At 16.6% G+C, this 23,934-nt stretch overlaps 4 protein-coding genes across 14 annotated transcripts; 3 read left to right on the top strand and 1 right to left on the bottom strand.

The window, feature by feature from the left end:
• The first annotated feature begins 117 nt into the window (after positions 1–117).
• On the top strand, positions 118–8,408 carry LOC108001276 (protein phosphatase inhibitor 2-like). Its single transcript, XM_062075718.1, has 4 exons — positions 118–898; positions 1,456–1,626; positions 5,317–5,396; positions 5,680–8,408. Exons 1-4 carry the CDS (start codon positions 822–824, stop codon positions 5,922–5,924), a joined length of 573 nt encoding a protein of 190 aa, XP_061931702.1. The 5' UTR covers positions 118–821; the 3' UTR covers positions 5,925–8,408.
• Positions 8,409–10,524: 2,116 nt separating this feature from the next.
• Positions 10,525–12,576, top strand: LOC108001394 (charged multivesicular body protein 1b). 2 transcript variants are annotated; one of them, XM_017062381.3, is made up of 4 exons: positions 10,525–10,925; positions 11,340–11,660; positions 11,894–12,038; positions 12,213–12,576. In XM_017062381.3, the coding sequence occupies exons 1-4, from the start codon at positions 10,904–10,906 to the stop codon at positions 12,322–12,324; spliced, it is 600 nt and encodes a 199-aa protein (XP_016917870.1). In that variant the 5' UTR covers positions 10,525–10,903; the 3' UTR covers positions 12,325–12,576. The 2 variants fall into 2 exon arrangements, with proteins under 2 accessions (XP_016917870.1, XP_016917871.1); XM_017062382.3 differs by having other exon boundaries at positions 10,630–10,925; positions 11,373–11,660.
• A 229-nt stretch (positions 12,577–12,805) lies between these two features.
• Positions 12,806–18,225, bottom strand: LOC114577986 (uncharacterized). Of its 3 annotated transcripts, none has more exons than XM_062075704.1 (13): positions 18,088–18,225; positions 17,061–17,168; positions 16,706–16,833; positions 16,579–16,621; positions 16,278–16,419; positions 16,049–16,131; positions 15,714–15,877; positions 15,545–15,627; positions 15,187–15,423; positions 14,846–15,032; positions 14,423–14,654; positions 13,959–14,104; positions 12,806–13,505 (listed from the first exon to the last, which is right to left on the bottom strand). In XM_062075704.1, the coding sequence occupies exons 2-13, from the start codon at positions 17,117–17,119 to the stop codon at positions 13,402–13,404; spliced, it is 1,608 nt and encodes a 535-aa protein (XP_061931688.1). In that variant the 5' UTR covers positions 17,120–17,168; positions 18,088–18,225; the 3' UTR covers positions 12,806–13,401. The 3 variants fall into 3 exon arrangements, with proteins under 3 accessions (XP_061931688.1, XP_061931689.1, XP_061931687.1); XM_062075705.1 differs by lacking the exon at positions 18,088–18,225 and adding an exon at positions 17,807–17,937; XM_062075703.1 differs by lacking the exon at positions 18,088–18,225 and having other exon boundaries at positions 17,061–17,340.
• LOC108001295 (IST1 homolog) lies at positions 18,221–23,854 on the top strand. 8 transcript variants are annotated; one of them, XR_009829900.1, is made up of 7 exons: positions 18,221–18,489; positions 18,630–18,906; positions 18,963–19,109; positions 19,182–19,310; positions 19,379–19,432; positions 19,669–19,911; positions 23,657–23,854. XR_009829900.1 is itself a non-coding variant. In XM_017062241.3 (6 exons), exons 1-6 carry the CDS (start codon positions 18,221–18,223, stop codon positions 19,846–19,848), a joined length of 1,056 nt encoding a protein of 351 aa, XP_016917730.1. In that variant the 3' UTR covers positions 19,849–19,940. The 8 variants fall into 8 exon arrangements, 3 of the variants coding, with proteins under 3 accessions (XP_016917730.1, XP_016917729.1, XP_016917731.1); XR_009829898.1 differs by having other exon boundaries at positions 18,963–19,124; XR_009829899.1 differs by lacking the exon at positions 23,657–23,854 and adding an exon at positions 20,353–20,664.
• The last annotated feature ends 80 nt before the right edge of the window (positions 23,855–23,934 follow it).

Raw genomic sequence — 23,934 nt, 5'->3', positions numbered from 1 at the left:
AACGAATTTTTCAACTTTTATTTATTTACATAAAATTTGATTTTTTACATTTCATATTACATTCTATTGATTTAAGATCTATGATCTAAGAGAAAAAGAATTTATTTTCATTTTCGTATTTATTTTTTAAATATATTTTAAAATTGTAATCGTATATAAAATTGCATTATAATACACATATTGTAATATTTAATTTTATTATCTATAATTCATTTACAAAATTATAATAATTAAAAAAGAAATAATATAATAATAATAATATCTTTAAAAATTATTATATAAAATGAAACAAAAATTATTCAAAAATATAAAATCATTTATTAGTAATATAATGAGATACTATTATTAATACTTACTGTTTATTAATTGAATCTTAATTTAATATATTATTACATAAAATCTTTTATACTACTTATGTATATATAACTTATATTTTATAAACGATTTATAATATTAAAAAAATTATATATATATAATATAATACAAAAATATATATAATATAATAATTTTATTTATTAAAAAAATTAATTTTAATTTTAATTTTAATTAATTCGAAAACAATAGAATATTACAAAGTATAGCATAAGTGGTAATACTGCGTAAGTAATAAATTCTGTCCTGTATAAGGATTTGTGTGACATGGCACCAATCACAGTTCATAATTTTAATTTATTCTCAAAATTGTTAAGCTAATAAATTTTTGTCGCTAATAAACAATTGTGCAATCACTTCTAATTTAAGTGAAAACGTTAATAAAATTTGATTTTATAAATATTCGAGATGTTTTATAATTATCAACTGTGAATCAATTTCTTTTCAAAATGGCAGAAAATCTTTCGAAACGGCCCCCCAAAGGAATTTTAAAATCATCTAGCTTTGATAAACCGGATTTACCTAGGTAAATGATTTTACATATTTAAATTGGTTTCATTAAAATCATAATTTAATTTATATAAGTACAAATATGTTTAAAACGGAGGTTATTTTTTTACTTAAAAATTGCATGAATGAAAGATATAGAAAGAGAAAAAGAGATGACAATAGATTAAACTTAATATTTTAAGGTTATGTTAATTAATCTATTTTTTTTATTATTTTTACGTTTGATTTATTCAAGTCGTGTTATGATTAATTAATATTTTAATTATAAATTAGTTTCTTTTCATTAATTTATTTTTATTTAAAATTATCATAATAATATTATTAAATAAATTTTACATATATATAAAATGAATGATAATTTATATATTACATAATATTAATGAATTTTTTCTCTTTATTATATATTTTTTTTTTTACAATATTGTATTAAACTGAAAATTTAAATTATAATCAATATTTTATCAAATATTATTACATAATTAGCAATGCATTATATTAATTTTATATTTATCTAATTTATATTTTAACATTATGACTATTAAAAAATAATTTTTTATTTTATATTTATTATAGATCAAACAAAGAAACAAAATGGGATGAAATGAATATAATTGCAACATTGCATCCACCAGGAAAAGATTATGGCCATATCAAGATTGATGAACCAAAAACTCCATACAGCTATGAAGGTCTGCCTGGTGAATTTGAATTTGATGAATTAGATTCTGCTACAATTGCTGCCAAGTAAGTATTTATAGTCATTCATTATATTCATTAAAAAAAGTTTTTGCTCTATATTTCTAATTATTTTTATAAATAATGTTTTTATATTATTTTTCAAAAATATCATTTTTAACAATTAACTACAATTAATTTTAATAACAGCAATCAAAGAATATTATTTACATATTTACATCCAATTATTTTTATAAATAATATCTTTATTGCATCATTAAAAGATTTATTATCATCTATAAACTTTATAATTTTACATCAATTTAAAAAAATTTAAATTACAATGTTACATATAATTATATAACATAAAAAACATCATTACATTGTTAACAATTAAATAGAATTAATATTAATAGCAATCAGAAAAACTACTATTTATAATTTAAATAATATATCAATTTAATATATGCATTATACAATATTATGTATAATGTGTATATATATAAAAATACGTGTGTACACACACACACGCGCGCGCGCATAATATGTATACATGTATATGAGTATTTTTAAAAAATAATTAAAGTTTAATTATAATTTAATAACAATATTTAATAACAATAATTACATTAATATAATAGATTACATATCATATAAAATTTCAAAAATTAAAAAATCATTTAATTTAAAAAAAATAATGTGTTTCAATAATATTTTTTATTAATTCATGCAGTATCCAACAAAAATTTAGTTATTTTATTGTAGGTAAGAATATATTAAAATAAAATTTACAATGCTTCAAATAATAAATGTTAAAATTAATTAAATAAATTAAAAATAAATCAATGAATTTATATTTTCTTTTTTCTTAAGCTATAAAAATTGTTTAGAAAAATATTTAAAAATATATAAATTTTATTAAAATAAGCCATAGAATAAACTATAATTTAATTGTTATTTATAATTTCATTTTTTTTGCATTTTTTTTTAAATTTTAAAATATACTTCTTTTTAAGTTCAATCAGTCTAATTTATACTATCTGTTTAGAATTTTATACCAGGATTGGCTTAAATGAGGAAGCTATCAAATTTAAATTATGCAACTATTCTCTACTAAGCAGCAGCATCGCCATGTAGGGTATAACATTGTTACATACATAATCCTGAACTATTGATGTTGGAGTTGAATATTAAGAATAAAATGAGGGTATGCAAATGTATGTAGAAATTTGATGTTGATTTATTCTTTTTATTGGAATAAATCTTCATTGGTAAGTTTTAGTGCTCTTCAAAATATACATTTGCTATTTTTGCTTCTCAGAGTTGTCTCTTGATACCTTTATTATTTTCAGTAATTCTACACAAAAAGAGGTACTTGTGTGGAAAATTGCTTCAATTCCTCAGAAAAATGTTATTTAAATTTCCAAAATTCGGGTAAACAGGATCAATTTTTAAGATGGTTTACTATATTTGCAAATACTATGATCAAACAGTTTTAATCGAATATATATGCACCAAGAAATATACAAAGTGTTTTGGAAGGTATGTAACATCCCGAAGTCAAAAATTACATGAGATATAATTTTAATATTATTTTTGAATATTCTTAATTGTCAAAATTGAATGAACATATATTTAAATACTTTTTATATGTCATACATTTTTGGCATTAATTTTTACAGTTTATATGAATTTTTTAAATTTAATAAAATTAAAATTATTAAATTTAAATTTAATATAAATTTAAATATTTTAAAAATAAAAAAAAATGTCGTGTGCGTGCGTGCGTACGTACATATTGTGTGCGTGTGTGGTATGTGTATTTTATTTTAATATTCTAAAGAAATTTTAAAATAATTTTTCAATTAATATAATAAAATATGAAATCAGATATATATCTATTTAAAATGCATGATAATGTAAAACTAATTAATATAGAAAATTTACTTCTTGTATATATATATGGAATTCTATAATTCTATAATTTAGAAAAATTATATAAAAAATTTCGAAAAAATATTATAAATAAAAAATATTATAAATATTAAAAAAATATTATAAATATATAATTTAATATTATTATTTAAAGTTGTCAGTTAATCAATTTTAATGAATAATAAAAATTTATATAAATTATATAAAAATTGCATATAATTAATATACAATAACATATACAATAATTTCTTTATTATTTTGATATTAACTTATTTTCTTTTTCATTTATTTAAATTTAAATTTTTTTTCATTTTTTGAAAAAAATATTTCTATTCTATATTATTTAAACATTTAAATGAATTTGATATATAAAAAACAATATATATTTACAAGAAATATATTAAAATATTAATTAGTTTTTTACTATCGAAAATAAATCTACAGTTTATAAGATAACAAAACTTTATTAATTTTTTTAATTTTTTATTTGTATATCGAAATATTTTTTATATTTTAAATATTATATTAAAATTATTATATTAAATAGTAATTCATAAATATTAATTATATAATATTTTGTTTATTCGTATAATAAAATTTGTATTTGTAATGATATATATCAAAATAATATTTTTAAGAGAATATTATTAGTAAAATTATATTTAATATATTATATAAATATAAAGAAGAATTTGAAAATAGTATAGCTTTTATACTATTTTGTTTTAGATAAATAAAATTTTTTAATAACATATAAATGCATATAATTATTAATCAAATTTACTGAATTCTCAATAAATTTTCTTCTTAATAATATATTTTTGTTATTAAATTATTATAATAAAAAAATGATATAATGAATAATTTTTGCCTACAAATCAATTCTGATATAAAAAACAAAATACAAAAAAAATTTTAAATTTATTTTTTTTTAATTTTAACAAATCTATCATTTATTATTTATTTATATAATTTCACTTCTTATATATTTATATTAATAAATTTTTTTAATTTTATATTATTTTATGTATGATAAATAACAAATTATTATAAGAAAATTAAAAAAATTAAAATTATTTATAATTATATATATCTTTACTTCGGAATGTTACATACTAGCAAAAAATATATGTACTTAAGAAATACGAATCTATTATTAATAAAAAAAAATTGTTAAAAAAATAATATAAGATATTATAGTATTATATTATTGATTTCAAAATGATTATTTATGAATAGTTTTATGTTGATATAGAAAAATAAATTAAAATTAAAATTTTAAAAATATAGAATGAAAAGCAAATATAAATTTTTAAATATTAATATTTATATAATTTATATATATAAATAATAATATTTATACATATAATATTTTACTATAATATATTATAATATTCATATTGCATAAGCTTCATTATTTTGGGAAGTGCATATAATATATTCAAATTTTATAGATAATTATGACTTATTTATTATATATAATGATAATTATTTTTGTTTATATATTTTTAAATTATCTTAAGAAAAAAGAATATAAACTTTTATTATAAAAATTTTTATAATAACTTATATTATAATAAATTTTTATTTATATTATATTATATAATTATTCATCATAATTCATCATAAATATATTTTACCAAAAAGATTGAAATAACTTTGTTAATAATAACAAAATAAATAAAATAACAAAATAAATTTTTTTTATTAATAAAAAAATAATTAAATGGATTAAAATTCATAAATAATTATTTATGAATTAAATTTTACTTATTTTAAATTTTGATAGATTACATTTTTTTATTGTTTTATTATTTTTTACAGATTGGCAGAGAGCAGTAAACCAAAAATATTCGAAGAATCAAGTGAAGATGAAGAAGAAACTGAAACTCTTGAAGAAAGAGGTAAAGAATAATAAATTATATATTTTTATATACATTTATATATATATATAAAATTTGTATTTTAATTATTATCAATTATAAGATAATATATATATTTAAAATTTGTTTATAAATATTTATTATTGATATAGTTACTTTATTGAAATTATAATTAATCTTAATTTGTATTAATATAATAATATTAAACACATTATAAAAAAATAAATAATTTTAATTAATTAAAAAGAAAAAATTTATTAAAATAATTAACAAAATAATTTCAATATATGTACAAAAATTTTAGAAAAACGTAAAGCATTTGAAGCAAAGAGAAAGCGTCATTATCAAGAGTGGCAAGTAGTTCAAATGGCTAGAAAACAATTACTTGAACAAGATGAAGAAGATGAAGATGAAGACAAGGAAGATAATGAAGAAAATGAAGAAGGCACACAAAAAGATGACAATATTTGTCTTCCTTCTGAAGAGCAAATTAATTTTAATGTTAAATTCAAGTGTATGTCATCTTGTAATGTGAAAAAAGGAAAATGATATAGTAAAAGACACTTTTAAACAATGTTATAAATTACTTGATTAAAATTTAGAATTCAGTTACCTAACATTCTTAATTGATGTTAAATTTATTTACTATAATATAAAATTAAGAACTAACTAATCAAATATAATGTCCATTTTAGATTATCTAAATAGTTAAGTCAATAAATTTTTCTAATTGATCGATTTTCCAATGATTTATATATTTATTAATGTAATTAATTACACAACGAATTTATAGTGGATTTATAATTAGTTAATTGCGTAATTAATTGCAAATATATGAATAAATAATTAATAATTAAATAAGTATATAATTAATTATTTTCAACGCTTTAATAATTAAATATCGACTAATTATATATTTGGTTCAAATCAGTACTTAGTTTTCCTAGAATAGTATAACATAATAAATACAAAATCATATGATTTCAAAAATAAAAATAAATTTTTTTAACTGGTTGAATAAAATTATAATATTAGTTTTATTGATTATTAACTTTTATTATATTATCAAAAAGAAATAATTTAATTATTAATTATTTATATATTATTTAATAATAATTATTAGTTATTAATATTTTAATACATAAATTAGATTATTTATTTTCATATATATTTTCCTATAGCGATTTTATTTTTTAATTTTTTAGAAAAATTATGCATTAAATAATTAATTTTTCAATAATTAATTAAGATTAAATATAAGCAAAGTTTTTTTTTTACAAATTGTAAATTATTAACTTTTTAGATTTTTTAATTTATTGCTTATTGAAATAGCAAAATATAATTATTAATTACAAAATTATTATCCAAATAAATATGTTTAAAATGTTATATTAGCTAGAAAATAAGCAGTTCTTAATGAATAATTTTTTTATTCATTAATAATTAATGACAATTATTTGTTATGATTGATAACAAATGATAATATAATTTTACTATATTTTATGAAATTATATATAATATAATAAAGCAAAATATGAGAAATTAAAATTTTTAAATACAAAATATGTATAATATAAAATCTTCATACACATATAGTAAATTATTCTATTAAATTATCATAATAAGATTTTTTCATTTTACTAATTATATTTTATAATATACAAAAATAATCTCATATATATATAAAATTATATATTTTTATATTTTAACAACAATTCTTAAATTTTATTTTTTTCATATAATATTTTAATTCTCAATCAATAACTTTATATTTTTATTTAAAATAAAGTATGAAAATATTTTCATATATACATGAATAAGAAATTAATAATAAAATAATATAATTAATAGAATAATAATTAAATTTTAATTTGAAAAAATACTTTTGCAACAGACTTGTTTAATTTTGAAATTTCCAAAAATTTATGAATCTTATTATCTTAATTATTATCTTAATTTAAAAATTGCTAAACTACAAACTATAAATATGTTCCTTGTCACATAAATATCTCAAGCCTCTTAAATTTATGATTAAATATTGATATTATTTTTAAAATGAATTACCTTTTACCTCTTAGTTTTGAATTAGTTTTACCTCTAATTAAAATTTCTATTAATTTTTGTTTTATATATTATATATTATATATACATATACATATACACACACACACACACACACACACACACACACACACACACACACACACACACACACACACACACACTATTATAATATATAAATATTAAAATATATAAATATTTGAAATATTTGAAATAAGTAATTTCAAAATTTTTATGTAATTACATTTATACATTACAATTTAATAAATCTGACATTAATTTTATATATTTTTTCTAATATGATAATTTAATAACAAAATAATTATTATTTGAACAATCAAATTTATTTTTTGTTCAAAAATATTTTCTATGACATATAATAGATATTTTTATAGATTAAAAAAGAATACTTAAATTGAAAATTAATTAGTTTTAGCTTAAAAAATATATAAAATTAATGTCTGATTATTTCAGAATGTAAATATATGTGTTGACAACGAATTTAATGTCATTAATACTTAAATATAAAATGCAATAAAATCATGAATCGAATACTACATCAAATATTTTTAAAAAACTAGTCATTGGTACTAGTCTCAAAAATAATTTAAAGAAAGAAATAAAATTCAAAGAAGATTTTGAAATAACAAACATTATAAATTTGCATAAATGATTTTCATTTAATGATATATAAATATATCAAAAAATTTCAATAGATTTATAAAACATATAAATGTTCGATTCTTAATTTGATTGCACTAATCAACAAACTGCTATACTCAATTTAGATGGAAAACTCAAATATACAACTTTAAAATTAGAGAAGAGATAAAAGAGAATTTAATAGATAAGTAAATCAAGGATGAAGATAAATAATTATTTTATTTTAATCTAGTTTTACAATATGGATATAAAATGTAAAAAAAAAAAACTATTATTGTATTAAGCAATAAAAATATAATGCATTTGTTATATTATTGTTAAGAAAATTTAATATTCCTGTGTTATGTTGAGTATTTAATATTTTCAAGGAAAATATTTATGTATTATATAAATACTTATATCTAACATAATATAGAGATTTAATGATATATAATATAGAATTTTTATTTTTATAATTACTTATTATTTATTTTTTATTTTTTATTAAATCTCTAAAGTTTTTTAAAAAATACTTTCTATTTAAACAAATATTTAATAATGTTTTTTCTAATATTGTAACAAATTATAAGGATTATTAACAATTATATCAATTAATTTAAAATGAAATTTTCTATAAGTTAGATTAATCTAATTCAATATATTTTAAAGGTTTAAAAACATTTGAATAAATTCTTTTCCATTATTATTAATGAATTTATTTGATACACATTATAAAATAAGATATAAAATTTTTATATATACATGAAATTACATTAATATGAAAAAAATTTAATAATTTTTATTTATTTATGTACATTTTTTTATATAAATTTAATTCATACTTATAAACTGTAGATAACAATATATTGTTTCCCAATTCAAAATTTGTTACATTATAATTATTTAAATTGAACTTTCTGCAACAACTTTAGCAATAAATTTTATTAGTATAACGAAACCATTGAATTATAAAAAATTACTTACATATATATATAATGTAATATATTATACAAGAATATTAATATATATATTCAAAAATAATAAAAAAATAAAATATTGTTTTTTTTAATTAATTTTAAAAATAATTAATTAATACATATAACAATTAATTCATACCATATTTCCTACAATATATGTATACAATGCATGAAATACATACAAAAATAGTAAAAATTAAATTTTTATATAAAAAAACTAAATAAAATAATTATTTGTTTTATTTTAAAATAATTTTCCAATCTTTTTAAATTAATAATATTATAAATTATTAATTTGAAAATTAATTTATTTATTATTATATTTATATATACAAATAGATAAGTCAATTTCTAAAATATTATTAAAATTTTCATAATTTTCAAAAGTTTTAAAAAGTTGTTTGAAATGATTCAAATTTTTTGTCACATTATAGATTCGAAATAATTCGAAATATTTCAAATTTCATTCCTATTTGTATTTCATGTACATGATAAAATGAAAATCTTACATATGAATTCTGAAATACATGTTCTATAAATATCATGAAATATCATATTCTATGTTCTGAAATATCAATCTCGAAAAAAGCAAAATATTTTTTTATACCTTTTACGTTCAGTTAAATTTATTAAAATCGATATTTATATTATTTTATTTATAATTTTAGTAATAGTAAAATTAAAAATTAAATTTTATTTTTTGAAATAAAGTTTTGAAGTTTTTTTGATAAATTAATAGAATTTAACAAATAAATTTAAAATATTAAAATTTTAATGTTACATGAAATCAAAAGTTAAGTATAATTAAAAATGTTTTAAATGCTTTATGTTTTGTCATTCTGCAATCAATGAAGAGTCTTTTTGTTTCTGTAGTAGCGATATGTATATATTATAAACAGTAAGTAAATTTCAGTTGAATGTAATCGAATTTCAAGTTATTATTCATTTTTTTTTTTTCAGATTCGTGGAATCCTAAGTTTCCTATGGATAAATACAAAGTGTATATATTCCCCAAAATATCATTGCGAATATCAGTTTATTACAGACATTATATTACAATTACAATTATCTACAATATATATATAGATTCATTGTGAAAGAAAGAAAATGAACTCTTTTCATTGATTAAGAAAAAAAAATTAATATAATAAAAATTAATGAAATTATGAAAAAAATTAATATAACAAAAATTAAATATATATAATTTTTGATTCCGTATTTTGATTCTAATATTAAGATTGTGATTTTTATAATCTTTTTATCAATTTATAAAAAAATTTTTTAAATCTTATATTCTTAGAAATAAAGTTTTATCAAATTAAATTTTAATTTTATTAATGTTATTAATGTTAATAGTATTTTACATTGAATCAATAATGTTACATGTAATACATAAAATTAAATTATACATAATATCAATTTTTATGATACAAAAAATTATTACATGTTATGTTTGTTCTATATAATTCATCCATGATATGATTTGAATTTTAAAATGTTCTCAATCGGTATAGTAGTTTATATTCAGAAAAATATTTTGTACTTTCCTATCTATAAATATCATAGTATATAAAGTAAGTACCTATGTCATTTATTAAAAGATTAATAATAATAATATAGTAATTTAATCACATCTGTTAAATTGATAAAAATTTGTCACAGCTAAAGAAACAATATTTTCATCAGAAACAATTAATATTGATGATTGTCATATCAAATAAATTGAAATTTGAGTGACACTATTATACAGTAATTAATATTTTCATTTCTTGTATCTTTCAGATTAATATTATTATTTAAATTATTTATTTTATAAATTTCATCATAACGGGTGCTGAACAGTCAATCATGTCCGTCTCTCAGATGGAAAGTATCCTTTCTTAAAAATTTTTTGCGCTTTTTATATTTTTTCAAATTTCATATTTATTTTCATAAAAACTTTAGTACTTTTTCAATTATAATTATATTTGTTTTTTTATAAGTATTATATTAATTTGTTATTTGAGAAATTTTATAATATATTAATTTTTTTTGTTTTTATTAATTATATTTTATTTGTTATAAATTTTTGTTTTAAATTTTAAAAGTAAAGCATAATAATTTTATTATAATTTTAATAAATTTATTTAAAAACTTAATAAAAGTTATTATTTTTTTAAAATTATATATAAAATATCATTTTTATGACAATAAATATTACATATAATGTTTTTGTATATATAACATTTTATTAACAATATATCGAAATGAAAATATGAAAATATTTTCCTAAATTAATATTAAGGAAATTTATTTAATCTTAAATTTGCTGTAAAAGAATTAGAGAGAAATTCAAAGAAATGTGAGAAAGAAGAAAAAGTAGAAAAAGCAAAAATAAAAAAAGCTATTCAAAAAGGTAATATGGAAGGTGCACGTATTCATGCAGAAAATGCAATTCGTCAACGTAATCAAGCACTTAATTATTTGCGAATGAGTGCAAGAGTTGATGCAGTAGCTAGTAGAGTACAAACAGCTTTAACTACACGAAAAGTTACTCAGTCAATGGCTGGAGTAGTTAAAGCTATGGATGCAGCAATGAAATCAATGAATTTAGAAAAAATATCAGGTAATAAAAAAATTATCTATATTATATATGAAAGATAAATATTTTATATATATATATATATATGTAATTAATGATTAATATTTATAACATTTTATAGTATTTGATAAGATAAATATCATAAATAGCATTTTTGATAGCAATAATTTTTTTTATTGATGATGAATATTAATTGAAAATTAAAAATTAAAATTAAAAAATTTAAATTGAAAATTAAAATATAATTTCTATTTTAGGTTTAATGGATAAATTTGAAAGTCAATTTGAAGATTTAGATGTACAAAGTTCATATATGGAGAATACTATGTCTCAAACTACAACAACCAATGTTCCCCAAAATGATGTTGATTCTTTATTACAACAAGTTGCAGATGAAGCTGGGTAAATATTGATTAATTTTAAAATTATTTTATCAAAGATTATATAATTATAAAATAGAATTTTATACATATATAAATATAAAGAAACAATATTATTATTATTATTATTAGTTTTAATTTAATTTTTTCTATATATTAATAATATACATTTTTTAATACATATTATTTTTTTCAGTCTGGAATTAAATATGGAATTACCATCTGGACAATTAGGTAATATAGGTACTTCTACTATCAGTCAAGAACAAGATGAACTCACACAGCGATTAGCAAGACTTCGTGAATAGTATATTAGATATAAAATCAAACGGAAATATGCTTATTTACTATTATTTACAGTAATTTATTAACTTTATATTCTGAGAACTTGTAGGTATTAAAAGTAATTGTATACCATTAGTGCCTATATTCTTGGTAATTACTCATTGTATATTATTAATATTTTTTTCATAATAATTAACTTGAAAATAATTATAATAATTGAATAATTTGTACTATTGAATTTATTTTTGAGACAAAATATGATTTTTTTAATATAATCCATAAATCATTTATTCTTCAAATTGTTTTACATACAAAGATTATTAATACTATAATTCATTTATACAAATTAATACATAAAAAGTTAAAAAAAAATATATAAAAATATATAAATTTTTTACAGATATATTTATTTATATATTTTATTATTTAAAATATATATATTTTTTTTATTCATTTATTTTGAAAAAAATTATTTAATAATGATATAAAAAAATGAAATGAAGATTAAATCTATTAAATATTTTTATTTATTTATATATGAAACATATATTGTTTGATAAATATATATATATTTATTTAACATTAAAATTACAATATTATTAAACTTTATACTAATTGAAAATTATTACAGTTTTAAAATTAATAATTTTCTAAAATCTATAAATTGCAATAATATTATATGTAACTATTTTATTTATATATATATTTCTCTAAAAATGTATATTTATAATTTAAAAATATTTAAAATATAAACAATAAAGTTGTTAAAAAGTTATACTTTAATATACACTTATATATTCAAAATTTATTTAATTAAAAGATTTTAAGCTATAATAAAAAAAAATATTATTTTAAAGAATATATAACTATATATAATTTTGCAAAATATTGTAATTTTAATTATAAACAATAAAAACTTTTTAAAACATAAATAAGAATATAATTTTCTATGAAAGAAATTTTCTATTTATCATACATAAAATCTATTATTTATAATAGATTTATAATTTAATTTATAAAAATAAATTTATATAATAAATATATTATTTGATATTATATTTCTATTCAATTAATTATAATTAATTATAATTTTTATAGTTTTAGTTTTCATCATTTTGTAAAGCATAATAAGGATACTTTTCTATCCAAATTGTGTCAAAAGGTTCAGCCTGTTTCAATATTACAATTTTTTCTGCATGAAATTCTAAATATTTAAAATAAAATTAATTTTACAAACAAAATTAATATAAAATAAATATAAAAAATAAATTATTATATTTATATTTATCATTATTATTATTATTTAATTCAAAAATCCTGATTTTAATAAAAAATTATATAAAACATAATATTCTTGTATATAAATTACATTAGAATTTGATTTATGGAATATTTTTTATTAATCACTTTATAAAAATGAAATTAATTTTTAAAGTTTGACTATCTTTTCATTTTGAATATCATTTTAAATAGGAATAAAAAAAATTGTTTTTATATTCTGCATACACAAATTTTTATTAAAATCAAGATTTTTAGGTTAAATAAATTATTTTTTTATTTCTCTGTAAAATAAATTCCTACATGTATATATTCTATTGTAATAAATTATATATTTAATTAATTGAATATTATAATTATAACAATTATTGAAATTTACCTAAACAATATTGAAAAGCGCATGCAGCATCAATTTTATTATAACTTTCTGGTGAAATTAAATCATGAAATTTTATTAATATTCCTTCATTCCAATGTATAACCATTAATGCCAATAATTCTCTTTTAGTCAAATATGTTTTTGAACTATAACAAAAATATATGTTTATAAAATGTTTGATTATCTACTGTTATAATATATATAATAAGTAATTATCTCTCTAATAAAACTATAATTTGCATAATTAAAATTTATTTTTTCTTAAAGAAGAAATTTATTTTTTCTCAAAGAAAAATTAGAAGAAAAAAGAATTTCATTTTTTTTTAATCAAGATTTAATATATTTTTTAATATAATCTCTAGTTTGAGTTCTTTTTTAAAAAATTTAGAAATTTATATTCTATAAAATATGTTTTAAAATTAAAATTAAAATATTTGCAAAACTAAATGAACAAAGAATTTTACCTAATTTTCTCTTCAAAACTTGTAATCTCAGAAATTAAAACTGCTTCAGATTCTTTTATTTCTTTTGTTTGCTCTTCAAATTCTTTCACTTCAATATTTTCTATTGGAAATATTTTATCTAATGTCTTAGATACATCAATCGTTTCAGTTGTAGCAATCATAATTTTACTTGATAATTCAGTTATTTGATCTCGTAATCGATTTGAATCATCTGCACGAATAGTTTCTTCAACTATAAAATTAAAATTTCAAAAATCAATTTGTGTTAATGTAATAAATAAATAAATATATATGTTTTTATCTTAAAAATCACCATATATCAATAATAATTTCATTTATGAATAATTGTATTTTATTTGTATTTATTTATTTTCTCATTATTTCATAATCAACAATTATAATTAATTAAAAATATTTACTTACCTATTGTTTCTTTCATTTTAAAGTCAAGCATATCTTGAAATTCATTTTGAACTATTAAAGGCTTTTTAAAATACTGATTAAAAAATTCAATTAATGTTTTTCCCCACGATCTATTATTAATTTTCATTGAAGGTTGTTTCAAATAATGCTTTGCTGATGGTAAAATAGTTGTAAATCGAAACTCTTTCTAAAAAATATATAAAAATTTTATATACAAAATAAATTTTAATTTTGATATTAATATATTAATTAAATTATGTCAATTAATAATTTCTGATATTTATTTTAAAAAATAGTCAATTTATTCCATATTTTTCAATATTTTATTCAAAGTAACTCACTAGAGTATGAGCATAAACATTTTCAATATATCTTCGCATAATAGTATCCGTTAATTTAGTTTGTTTATCTAAATATGTTTTTTTTTTTTTTGTTGTTTTTATTTTATTCAATTCAATATTTTGAAACTCAGGAAAAACTTCTTTTTGCAATTCAGATGGTAAATCAGGTGCATGTATAATTTCAGTTATTGATGCCGGGAATAGTTCAATTGCAGCTAATTCTTCTGCAGAAGTTATCTATAAAGAAAAACTTATGTATAAAATTAAATTTATACGATTTGAAAAAATATTAGACAAAAAAATTAATAATATTTAATATTTTTTCATTTATTATTATAATATTTTTTTATATGCATACTTTTCTTCTTTTTATTGGAATTTCTATTGGAGATTTTGTTCTTTTTTTAGGAGTTACGGGAATACTTTTTTTAATGTGATGATCTAAAAAATAATATTTATAAAAACTATTAATATATCAAAAATATTTATAAATGAAATAATCAAATACATTAATAAATATTAATAACTTTCAAAAATAAAAAATGATTCGGGTTGATCTCTTCCAGCAGATGCTAATCGTGTTTCTTTCTCAGTTTCAATTTCAAATTTATTAACATCTAATAAAGGAACTTGTATGGATTCGTTAGGAATTTCTAATGACTGATCCCAATGAAATCTTCGTATTTCATTTCTAAATAATAATTATAAATAATTTTAAAGATATTAATAATCAATTTAGAAATATAATTTTTCATTAACTATAATTTTTTTAAACATATATTCTAATAATTTTTTAATATTATATAATTATTTATATAATTAACGATTATATTAAAAAGTATAATAAAAATATAATACTAACAGAGATAATTCTTCCACTTCAGGTAATATAAATTTTTCCATTTCATGAGTTGGTAATGCCCCAAAATTCATTTCACTTTGTATCTATAATTAAATAATATAGATACAATTGTATAATATAAATATTATTGACTTAGTTATATAAAATAAATATAAAAGAAAATTTTATTATCATAAATAATATACGCATGGTTTGTTTTTTTGTTACAAAAACATTTCATTTATTTTACCAAATTTTCTATGGCAGAAGAATATGGTTCTTCGATAATTAAATGCAAATTTGATGACATTTCTAAATTTCGGAAGACTTCGCTTATAGGAGGAATTTCCGGTAATTCTAATGACATTACTGCGTTTAACTCTTCTTTATATCTAAGAAAAATAATATTTGAAATTTTTTTTTATCAATAATTCGAGTTATACAGATTTTAAAAATATTACAAATATTATAATCAAACATTTTTAAATTTCCAAAAAAAATGCTTAAAAATTTTAAATTAATTAACTAATTTAATTTAAAAATAAATTTACCTATTTATTTCATGTAATTTCCAATTTACTTCAAATAGATAATCTATAATATAGAAAAAATAAAAAATAAATTTATTTTTAAAAATAAGACGAAATAGTAATTTATAAAATTTGAAAAATTTATGACCTTGAAAGTATTTTGTTTGATAAAAAAGTATTTTCGTAGCACCATACATTAATTGGGAAGAAAGATAAAGACTGAATCTACCATAACTTTTGTCATTCCGTATTTCAACTGTTGATAAAATTTCATTGCTAAAAATATAACAATAAACAAATAATTATACATATAATATATATAATAATATATATATATATACTTATTATAAATAAATATATATATATATATTTATTTATAAATAATAAATAAAAATAATATAATTTTATTATTGTAACAATAAATAATAAAAAATAATATTTAATACATAATTATTAATATAACATTTTTAAATTTTAAAACAAGGGTAAAGAAAGTATCTTACCAAATATAGGATACATTAATTTTTTTAATTAATGCCGGTTTACAAGTTTTTTTAAACATTTTTTCACTAAAAGTTGCAGCTAACCAACATCGCGCCAATTTACCTTTCCTTCGAAGAGAAAGAAGTTCAGTTGAATAAAACATTGAAAAATTAAATAACAATTCAGAAATAAAATGCGAATCAACACCAGTTAATTTTTGTTTCTATATTCAACGGAAACGAACATTGTTAAAAAATCGATTAATCGATTTATTGAAGCGCCCCCCCTTAGGATATTGAATATTATACAATTATATTATATTATATTATATATATATATACACACACATATACACATATACATATATATATCACAATATATTTATATTTAAATAATATTTTAAAAATAAATATAATTTTATTAATTAAATAAAAAAATTTATTTATATTTGATTTATTTTAATGTAAAATAATATTAATATTTTGAATTTTTTAATTTATTTTAAAATAATCTTTTTTTTTTATTTAGAAGTTTCTTTAAATTTTATAAGTTTCTTTAAATTAATATTTTTAAATTATAATTATAATTATTTTTATAATTCTTTAAAACTATTTTTATATAATTATTTTTTATACTAAGATATATACTACTACATATATATATATATATATATATATATATATATATATACATATATAATTTACTTATTATATTTATAATATTAATGTAATTGAATTATTAGCTGTGTAAAAATATATTTTCTTACAAAAAAAATTGAAGTATTTAAAAATAGCGCCTTATTCTTTATTTGTACACTTATATTAAATAACTCATTAAAAAATGTGTAAAATATGAGTCATGAAAATATGTTAATAGGTGTCTATAACTGTGTCTTATTTTAAGATCATATTGAATTATTTTATTATTTTTTGTTTGTATATTTGTTTCAATTTTTATTACAAAATATTATATATATTATTTTATTTAAAATTATAAATAAGAATAAATATATAATTTATAATACTTCGACATTATACATATATTCACCTATTAGAATCATGTATTTGATCTTATGAACTGTCACTGATCAGTTTTCGAATAACCTCTATTATATTGCTATATAAAGGCATGAAAAATTATTTGAATTTCTTTTTCATTTGTAACAAATTTAATTAAAGAAATGTTTTCGAGTGGACCAAATTATACCAAATTAAAAACACATTTACGTTTAACAATAAATCGGCTTAAATTGCTTGAAAAAAAAAAAACTGAACTTGCCCAGAAAGCACGAAAAGAAATAGCTGATTATCTTGCTGCAGGAAAAATTGAAAGGGCAAAAATACGCGTTGAACATATTATTAGAGAAGATTATATGGTTGAAGCAATGGAATTGCTTGAAATGTATTGTGATCTTTTACTTGCACGTTTTGGACTTATTCAACAAATGAAGTAATAATGATTCAAGTGATGAATAAATTTTCTAAATTTTTAATCATCTTAAAAAAATATAAATGATAATTGATATTTTTTAAATTTTTATATTTTAAAATATAAAAAATTATAAATGTTGTTAATATTCATTGTTATAGAAATTTAGATGAAGGTTTAGCAGAGGCTATTTCTACGATAATTTGGGCTGCTCCTAGAATACAAACTGATGTTCAAGAAATTAAAGTAATTGCTGATATCTTAACATCAAAATATGGAAAACAATATACAGAAGCATGTAGAGAAGAGGCAATACAAACTATTTCTGAAAAATTGAAACATAAAATGAGTGTGCAATCACCATCTAAGCTTCTTGTAGAAAAATATCTTATAGAAATTGCAAAAAATTATAATGTTGAATATGAACCAGATCCACAGGTAGAAATTATAATGTAAAAGCATTATCAAAATCATTTCTTATTGTGACATTATAGGTAATGATAGAAGGTCAAGATGCTTTATTAATAGATGTTGAAAATAATACAGAAAGAAACAATTTAGACATAGCTTCTGGAGGCATAACTGTACCACAGCCAGTTGGATTTATTGGTTTTCCTCAACCTCCTTTATTACCAAATCCTGTATTTAATTTAATTGTATGTAATATTTTTTTGATTTTTTACTCATATTTTTATTTAAATTATTTCTTTTAGAATTCAGAAAAAGGAACTATAGGATTTGTAACTCCAACAACTTTAGAAAGTAAAGATCAAAATGTTCCTTATAATCCAAGTAATGTTTTGTACAACATTCCTTTAGATAATTCTAATGGAAACAAATCTGTGAGTGATATAATATGAATTCTATGAATGAAATTATTTCATGATTAATAAAATTTTTATATTTTAAGGAAAATAATCAACCTCTATCATATGAATCATTTCCACCTGATTTAAATAAACAGGTAATTTAATAAAAATAATTATCAAATAAAATAATGAAAAATAAATTAAAATAAATTTAAAAAAATAATCAATAGTATATTATTTTAAGTTTATTAATATTTTATTTTTATTTTTTATGATTTTTTCTGATTTTATGGATTTATTTTATTGTTGTTTATTATTATCACTTTTTAATATATTAAAAATATTTGTTATGTATTTATATAATACTTTTATTTATGATTTCCTATTACAGTCTGACCAGAAACCAAAACCTCAACCGCGATCGAAAATGCCGATGAATGATTTTCAGCTTCCAGATTTACCAACTGTGCCATCGGAAAATAATTTACCATCAAATAATCCATCTACTAGTGAAGATATTGATTTTGATGATTTAATGAAACGCTTTGAAGACTTAAAGAAAAGAAAGTAATTTCTTAGTTGTTTTAAGATGCATTACAAATATATATATATTATAATACAACAACAATATAATGTAGGTATAAATAAAAATAATTATTATTATTTTAATGCTATATTAATGTATAATATTAAAATTTAAATAATTTTCTATTAATTAATATATATATAAAGATACATATATATTATTATTTGCAATATTTTTTCAAAATGTTATTAATAGATTCAATTTCATCAATATTATAAAAAACTTAATAATTAATATATAATAGTCTCTCAATCGTCCAATTTGATAAGAAAAAATGATTAATTAAAAGAATTGGATAATAAGAGATTAATTCAATAATTAAGGTAACAATCAATAAATCGAGAGATTTTATTTCTTAGATCAACAAATATAAATATATCTGTATAAATCAATATAAATTATAAATAATCTTTAAAGTATAATATATGCATTATCCAATATATATTTAAAAAATAAATATCATAAATATATATTCAGTTGAATTTTTAGGAAAAATGTAAATAAAATATGATAACAATACAATTCAATTATATTTCAAAAATTATTTTCATAAGAATAAAATTTACTACATAATCATTTTTTATTTTATAATGAGAAGATAAGATAAATGAGGGATGAATATAGTTATTCACAAAAATATGTAGATATATTTTACTTCAACAATCTATATTTATGTCAAATTATTATATTAATATTACAAAAAAAAATAAAAGGAAATTTTATTTCTTTCAATAAAGTATCAGAAATGTAAATAATTTAATTAATTTAACATAATAAAATAATACTAAAAAGTAAATAAAATCATAATTATTTTCCCCATCACAGAAATATTTGTATATTAAAAATTGCAAACTTTAAAAATTTATAATAAAATAACTAAAATAATAATTTTTTATAAAAATTAAATATTGATTTTAATATCTTCTTATAAGAAAAAATATTTTCCGATTTGGAAATTTAAAAGTTTCATAATATATAATACTTATATAACTATTATATAACATATATAACTTATATACAATTTTTTTTATTGTCCAAAATCATTTTAAAGGATGAAATCAATTCTTAAAAATTTAGTGTTTATATAAGAAATACAAAAAATATTTTCAAATAAAAATTATTTCTTTTCACAAAGTTTATCATCTAATAAAATATTTATTAATTGTTTATACAATTAAAAAAAATTATATAAACAAAAAAATTTTTTTTAATTTAAAAATTTTTAAAATTAAAAATTTTTTAAATTTTTAATCAACAACGTAAATAAATAAAAAAAAATGAATACTTTTTGTTTTTAGATAAAAATAGAAAAAAAAGAAACTTATAATTTTATAATATTTTTATTTTGAATGTACTTGTCAAAGTTATTTATTTTTTATGTATCAAATAATAAAGAAATTCAATAAAAATGAAAATGAATAATGATGAAAGCATAGATATAACCTGAATAATATTATGAATTACTCTTAATGGTAGTAAAATTCCTCGAAAAAATATTTTAAACATAAAAAACTTATTTCATCATGAACATTGTATAATAACACGATTGCCACATATGAAATAACGAGGTGGCTGTACGAAATCTTATTGCAAAAAAGCAAATTTTGTGAAATTTTCAAAATTATTTAATTTTTCATCAATATATCTATTCTTATATCATGCCTAAGCAAATACATCGTAATACTTTAATGATAAAAATTGATTATGAATGAAAAACTATAATTTAAAATTATTTTATGCATATAGATTAATGTTGTAATTATATAATATAATAAGATCGGAAAATTTTCATACAAAATTTTCTCATATGTGGAAAAATTCGGTTATATTATATACATCAATATCTCATATATAGAGTTGTATCTTTCATACACGTTCAAATATAATAAAAACCTATTTATATTTTAAATCTATAACATTATTTAAGCTATTGTTGAATGGATTTTAAAAAATAACAAAAACTAAAGAATAAAATATAAAATATATTGTTAATAAAAATTATTTTTTATTAAAACTAACATTTAATTTTTATTAAAAATTAATTATTAATTACTATCCATTAAAATTACTATTTATTTTAATTATTGTACTATAAATTTTTAAAATATTCAAATATTTTTGTAAAAAAAAAAATAATTGTGATTTTGTTTCATTTTTAATATTATTTTATTATATCAAATTCCTTAAATATATTGCTCATATTTATAAAATACAATAAAATACAATAAAATACTTCGAAAAATCGTTAAACTTAAGCATATATAATATTAGCGCCGGAATATTTTTGTGAATAAATATATATTTGTGAATCTTTAAAAGATCTATTGTAGAATCTAAAATAAATACAAAAATTTGTACAATGTATATATATGTATATATGTATTAATACTAAATATTTATGAAAAAGAATTCCATAGAGAAATATAAAATACTAAACAAATATTTTACAATGAATTTATTGTCCTAATGTTTTGCAATGTTATGAAATGAAATATTTTACAAAATACAAAAATTATAAATGATATTATATTTTTAATATCATTCAATAATGTTATAACATTTCATAGATATGAATGATAATATTATTATATAATATTTATATATTCAATATAAGATATTTAATATAATATTAAATATTATTACATTATGAATTATAAAATATCAATATCAATATCAAGGCAACAAGATTTAAAAATAATAAATTAAAAAATAATAAAATAATAAAAAATAAAATAATTTATGAATATTATAATAATATATATATTTAAATTATGTATATTGTAATAATATTAAAATTTTGATAAAAATTATTTCTATTTAGTTGAATGTTTATTGTAAGTTTTATAAATGGAATGGTTACAAATTATAAAATGTGTTATATATTCAAATTATAGCAATTATAGCAATATTAGCAAATTAATTGACAAAATATAACAAAATTTATTAAAGCAAATAACTTATAATATAATCTTTTATTAAATTGAAAATAATATAAAATTCTAATGGTAGAAAAAGAATAAAAATCAAGCAAATCTTGCAATTTCAATTTCAATTTTAAATAAAAACACGTAATTAGCATCTATTTATTTGTTATCTTTTCTGAGACACAAATATTTAGAATAAAAATATTTAGAATATTTAGAATAAAAATATTATAAATATTAATAAAAATCATTTTATGAATTCAATTTTTTTTTTACTAAAATGAATATTAATTTTATCAATAACATATTTTATAGATAAAATAGATTTTAAATGTTAATTATGTTGTTTCATTAATTGAAAAAGAATCTGCTCATTTCTGTTCTTTTTACCATTATACTATGCAAATTCTGTTGTGCTTGTATCTTCAATTTGACAATAGATTATATAAATAAAATCTGTTCAATTTTTGTTGTTTATTCTTTAATTTTATTAATATCAATGTTTTGTCTGCAAAATCTAAGTCTAATGTGGAAACAGATGACTATTATGGATTAATATAATAAATTTTGTCAACATATATCATTAATTTGCAATTTGTATATAAATGATTTATTGAGATAATTTTATATTATTATATTTTTTATAATATTATATTGTAATATTATAATTTAAAACAGAAATGAATTCACGCAATTGTGTTTCATTTCTCTTTGTCTATTTGAAATTCTATTTGAAAAGAAAAGTTATAAGGATGACTCTTTCCATACAAAACTTCTTTAAAAAATTCCTTGTGAATTACTATTATTAGATAATATTTTTTCAATCATCTACAATCATATTTCACATATTTTGTTTTATTGTTTAATAGTTATTTTGCTCATAATGGAAAAATCGATTAATTAAAAGTGGGAGTTGTATAGCTGACAACAATAGGACTGACTAATCAAAAGTTATCCAAGTCTGACTTTTGGAAAAGAAGAAATAAATAATTAAAAATTCGTTCTAAGAAAAGTGTAAAATAATAAAATAAAATATTATAGTAAATAAAAGTATTATATGAATAAAATAATATTTTAATTAATTAAATTTAATAATTAATTAGATCTAATATCAAATTTTTAGATATATGAAAATGTTAAGATATTT

Source organism: Apis cerana, linkage group LG5, assembly GCF_029169275.1.
Source record: "Apis cerana isolate GH-2021 linkage group LG5, AcerK_1.0, whole genome shotgun sequence".
Classification (NCBI taxonomy): Eukaryota; Metazoa; Arthropoda; class Insecta; order Hymenoptera; family Apidae; genus Apis; species Apis cerana.
The sequence above is the reverse complement of the archived record's forward strand: the minus strand, read 5'-3'. Positions and strand labels throughout refer to the sequence as shown.

Excerpts from the sequence above, each read along its gene's own strand:
- LOC108001276 (XM_062075718.1), top strand. The coding sequence starts at position 822 with ATGGCAGAAAATCTTTCGAAACGGCCCCCCAAAGGAATTTTAAAATCA. Across the intron at positions 899-1,455 it reads GATAAACCGGATTTACCTAG|ATCAAACAAAGAAACAAAAT; the intron begins GTAAATGATTTT and ends TATTTATTATAG. Across the intron at positions 1,627-5,316 it reads TCTGCTACAATTGCTGCCAA|ATTGGCAGAGAGCAGTAAAC; the intron begins GTAAGTATTTAT and ends TATTTTTTACAG.
- LOC108001394 (XM_017062381.3), top strand. The coding sequence starts at position 10,904 with ATGTCCGTCTCTCAGATGGAAA. Across the intron at positions 10,926-11,339 it reads GTCCGTCTCTCAGATGGAAA|GAAATTTATTTAATCTTAAA; the intron begins GTATCCTTTCTT and ends ATTAATATTAAG. Across the intron at positions 11,661-11,893 it reads GAATTTAGAAAAAATATCAG|GTTTAATGGATAAATTTGAA; the intron begins GTAATAAAAAAA and ends TTTCTATTTTAG.
- LOC114577986 (XM_062075703.1), bottom strand. The coding sequence starts at position 17,203 with ATGTTTTATTCAACTGAACTTCTTTCTCTTCGAAGGAAAGGTAAATTG. Across the intron at positions 16,420-16,578 it reads AAATTACATGAAATAAATAG|ATATAAAGAAGAGTTAAACG; the intron begins GTAAATTTATTT and ends TATTTTTCTTAG. Across the intron at positions 15,628-15,713 it reads ATCATTTTTTATTTTTGAAA|ATCATCACATTAAAAAAAGT; the intron begins GTTATTAATATT and ends ATTATTTTTTAG.
- LOC108001295 (XM_017062240.3), top strand. The coding sequence starts at position 18,221 with ATGTTTTCGAGTGGACCAAATTATACCAAATTAAAAACACATTTACGT. Across the intron at positions 18,490-18,629 it reads GGACTTATTCAACAAATGAA|AAATTTAGATGAAGGTTTAG; the intron begins GTAATAATGATT and ends TCATTGTTATAG. Across the intron at positions 18,907-18,962 it reads AATATGAACCAGATCCACAG|GTAATGATAGAAGGTCAAGA; the intron begins GTAGAAATTATA and ends GTGACATTATAG.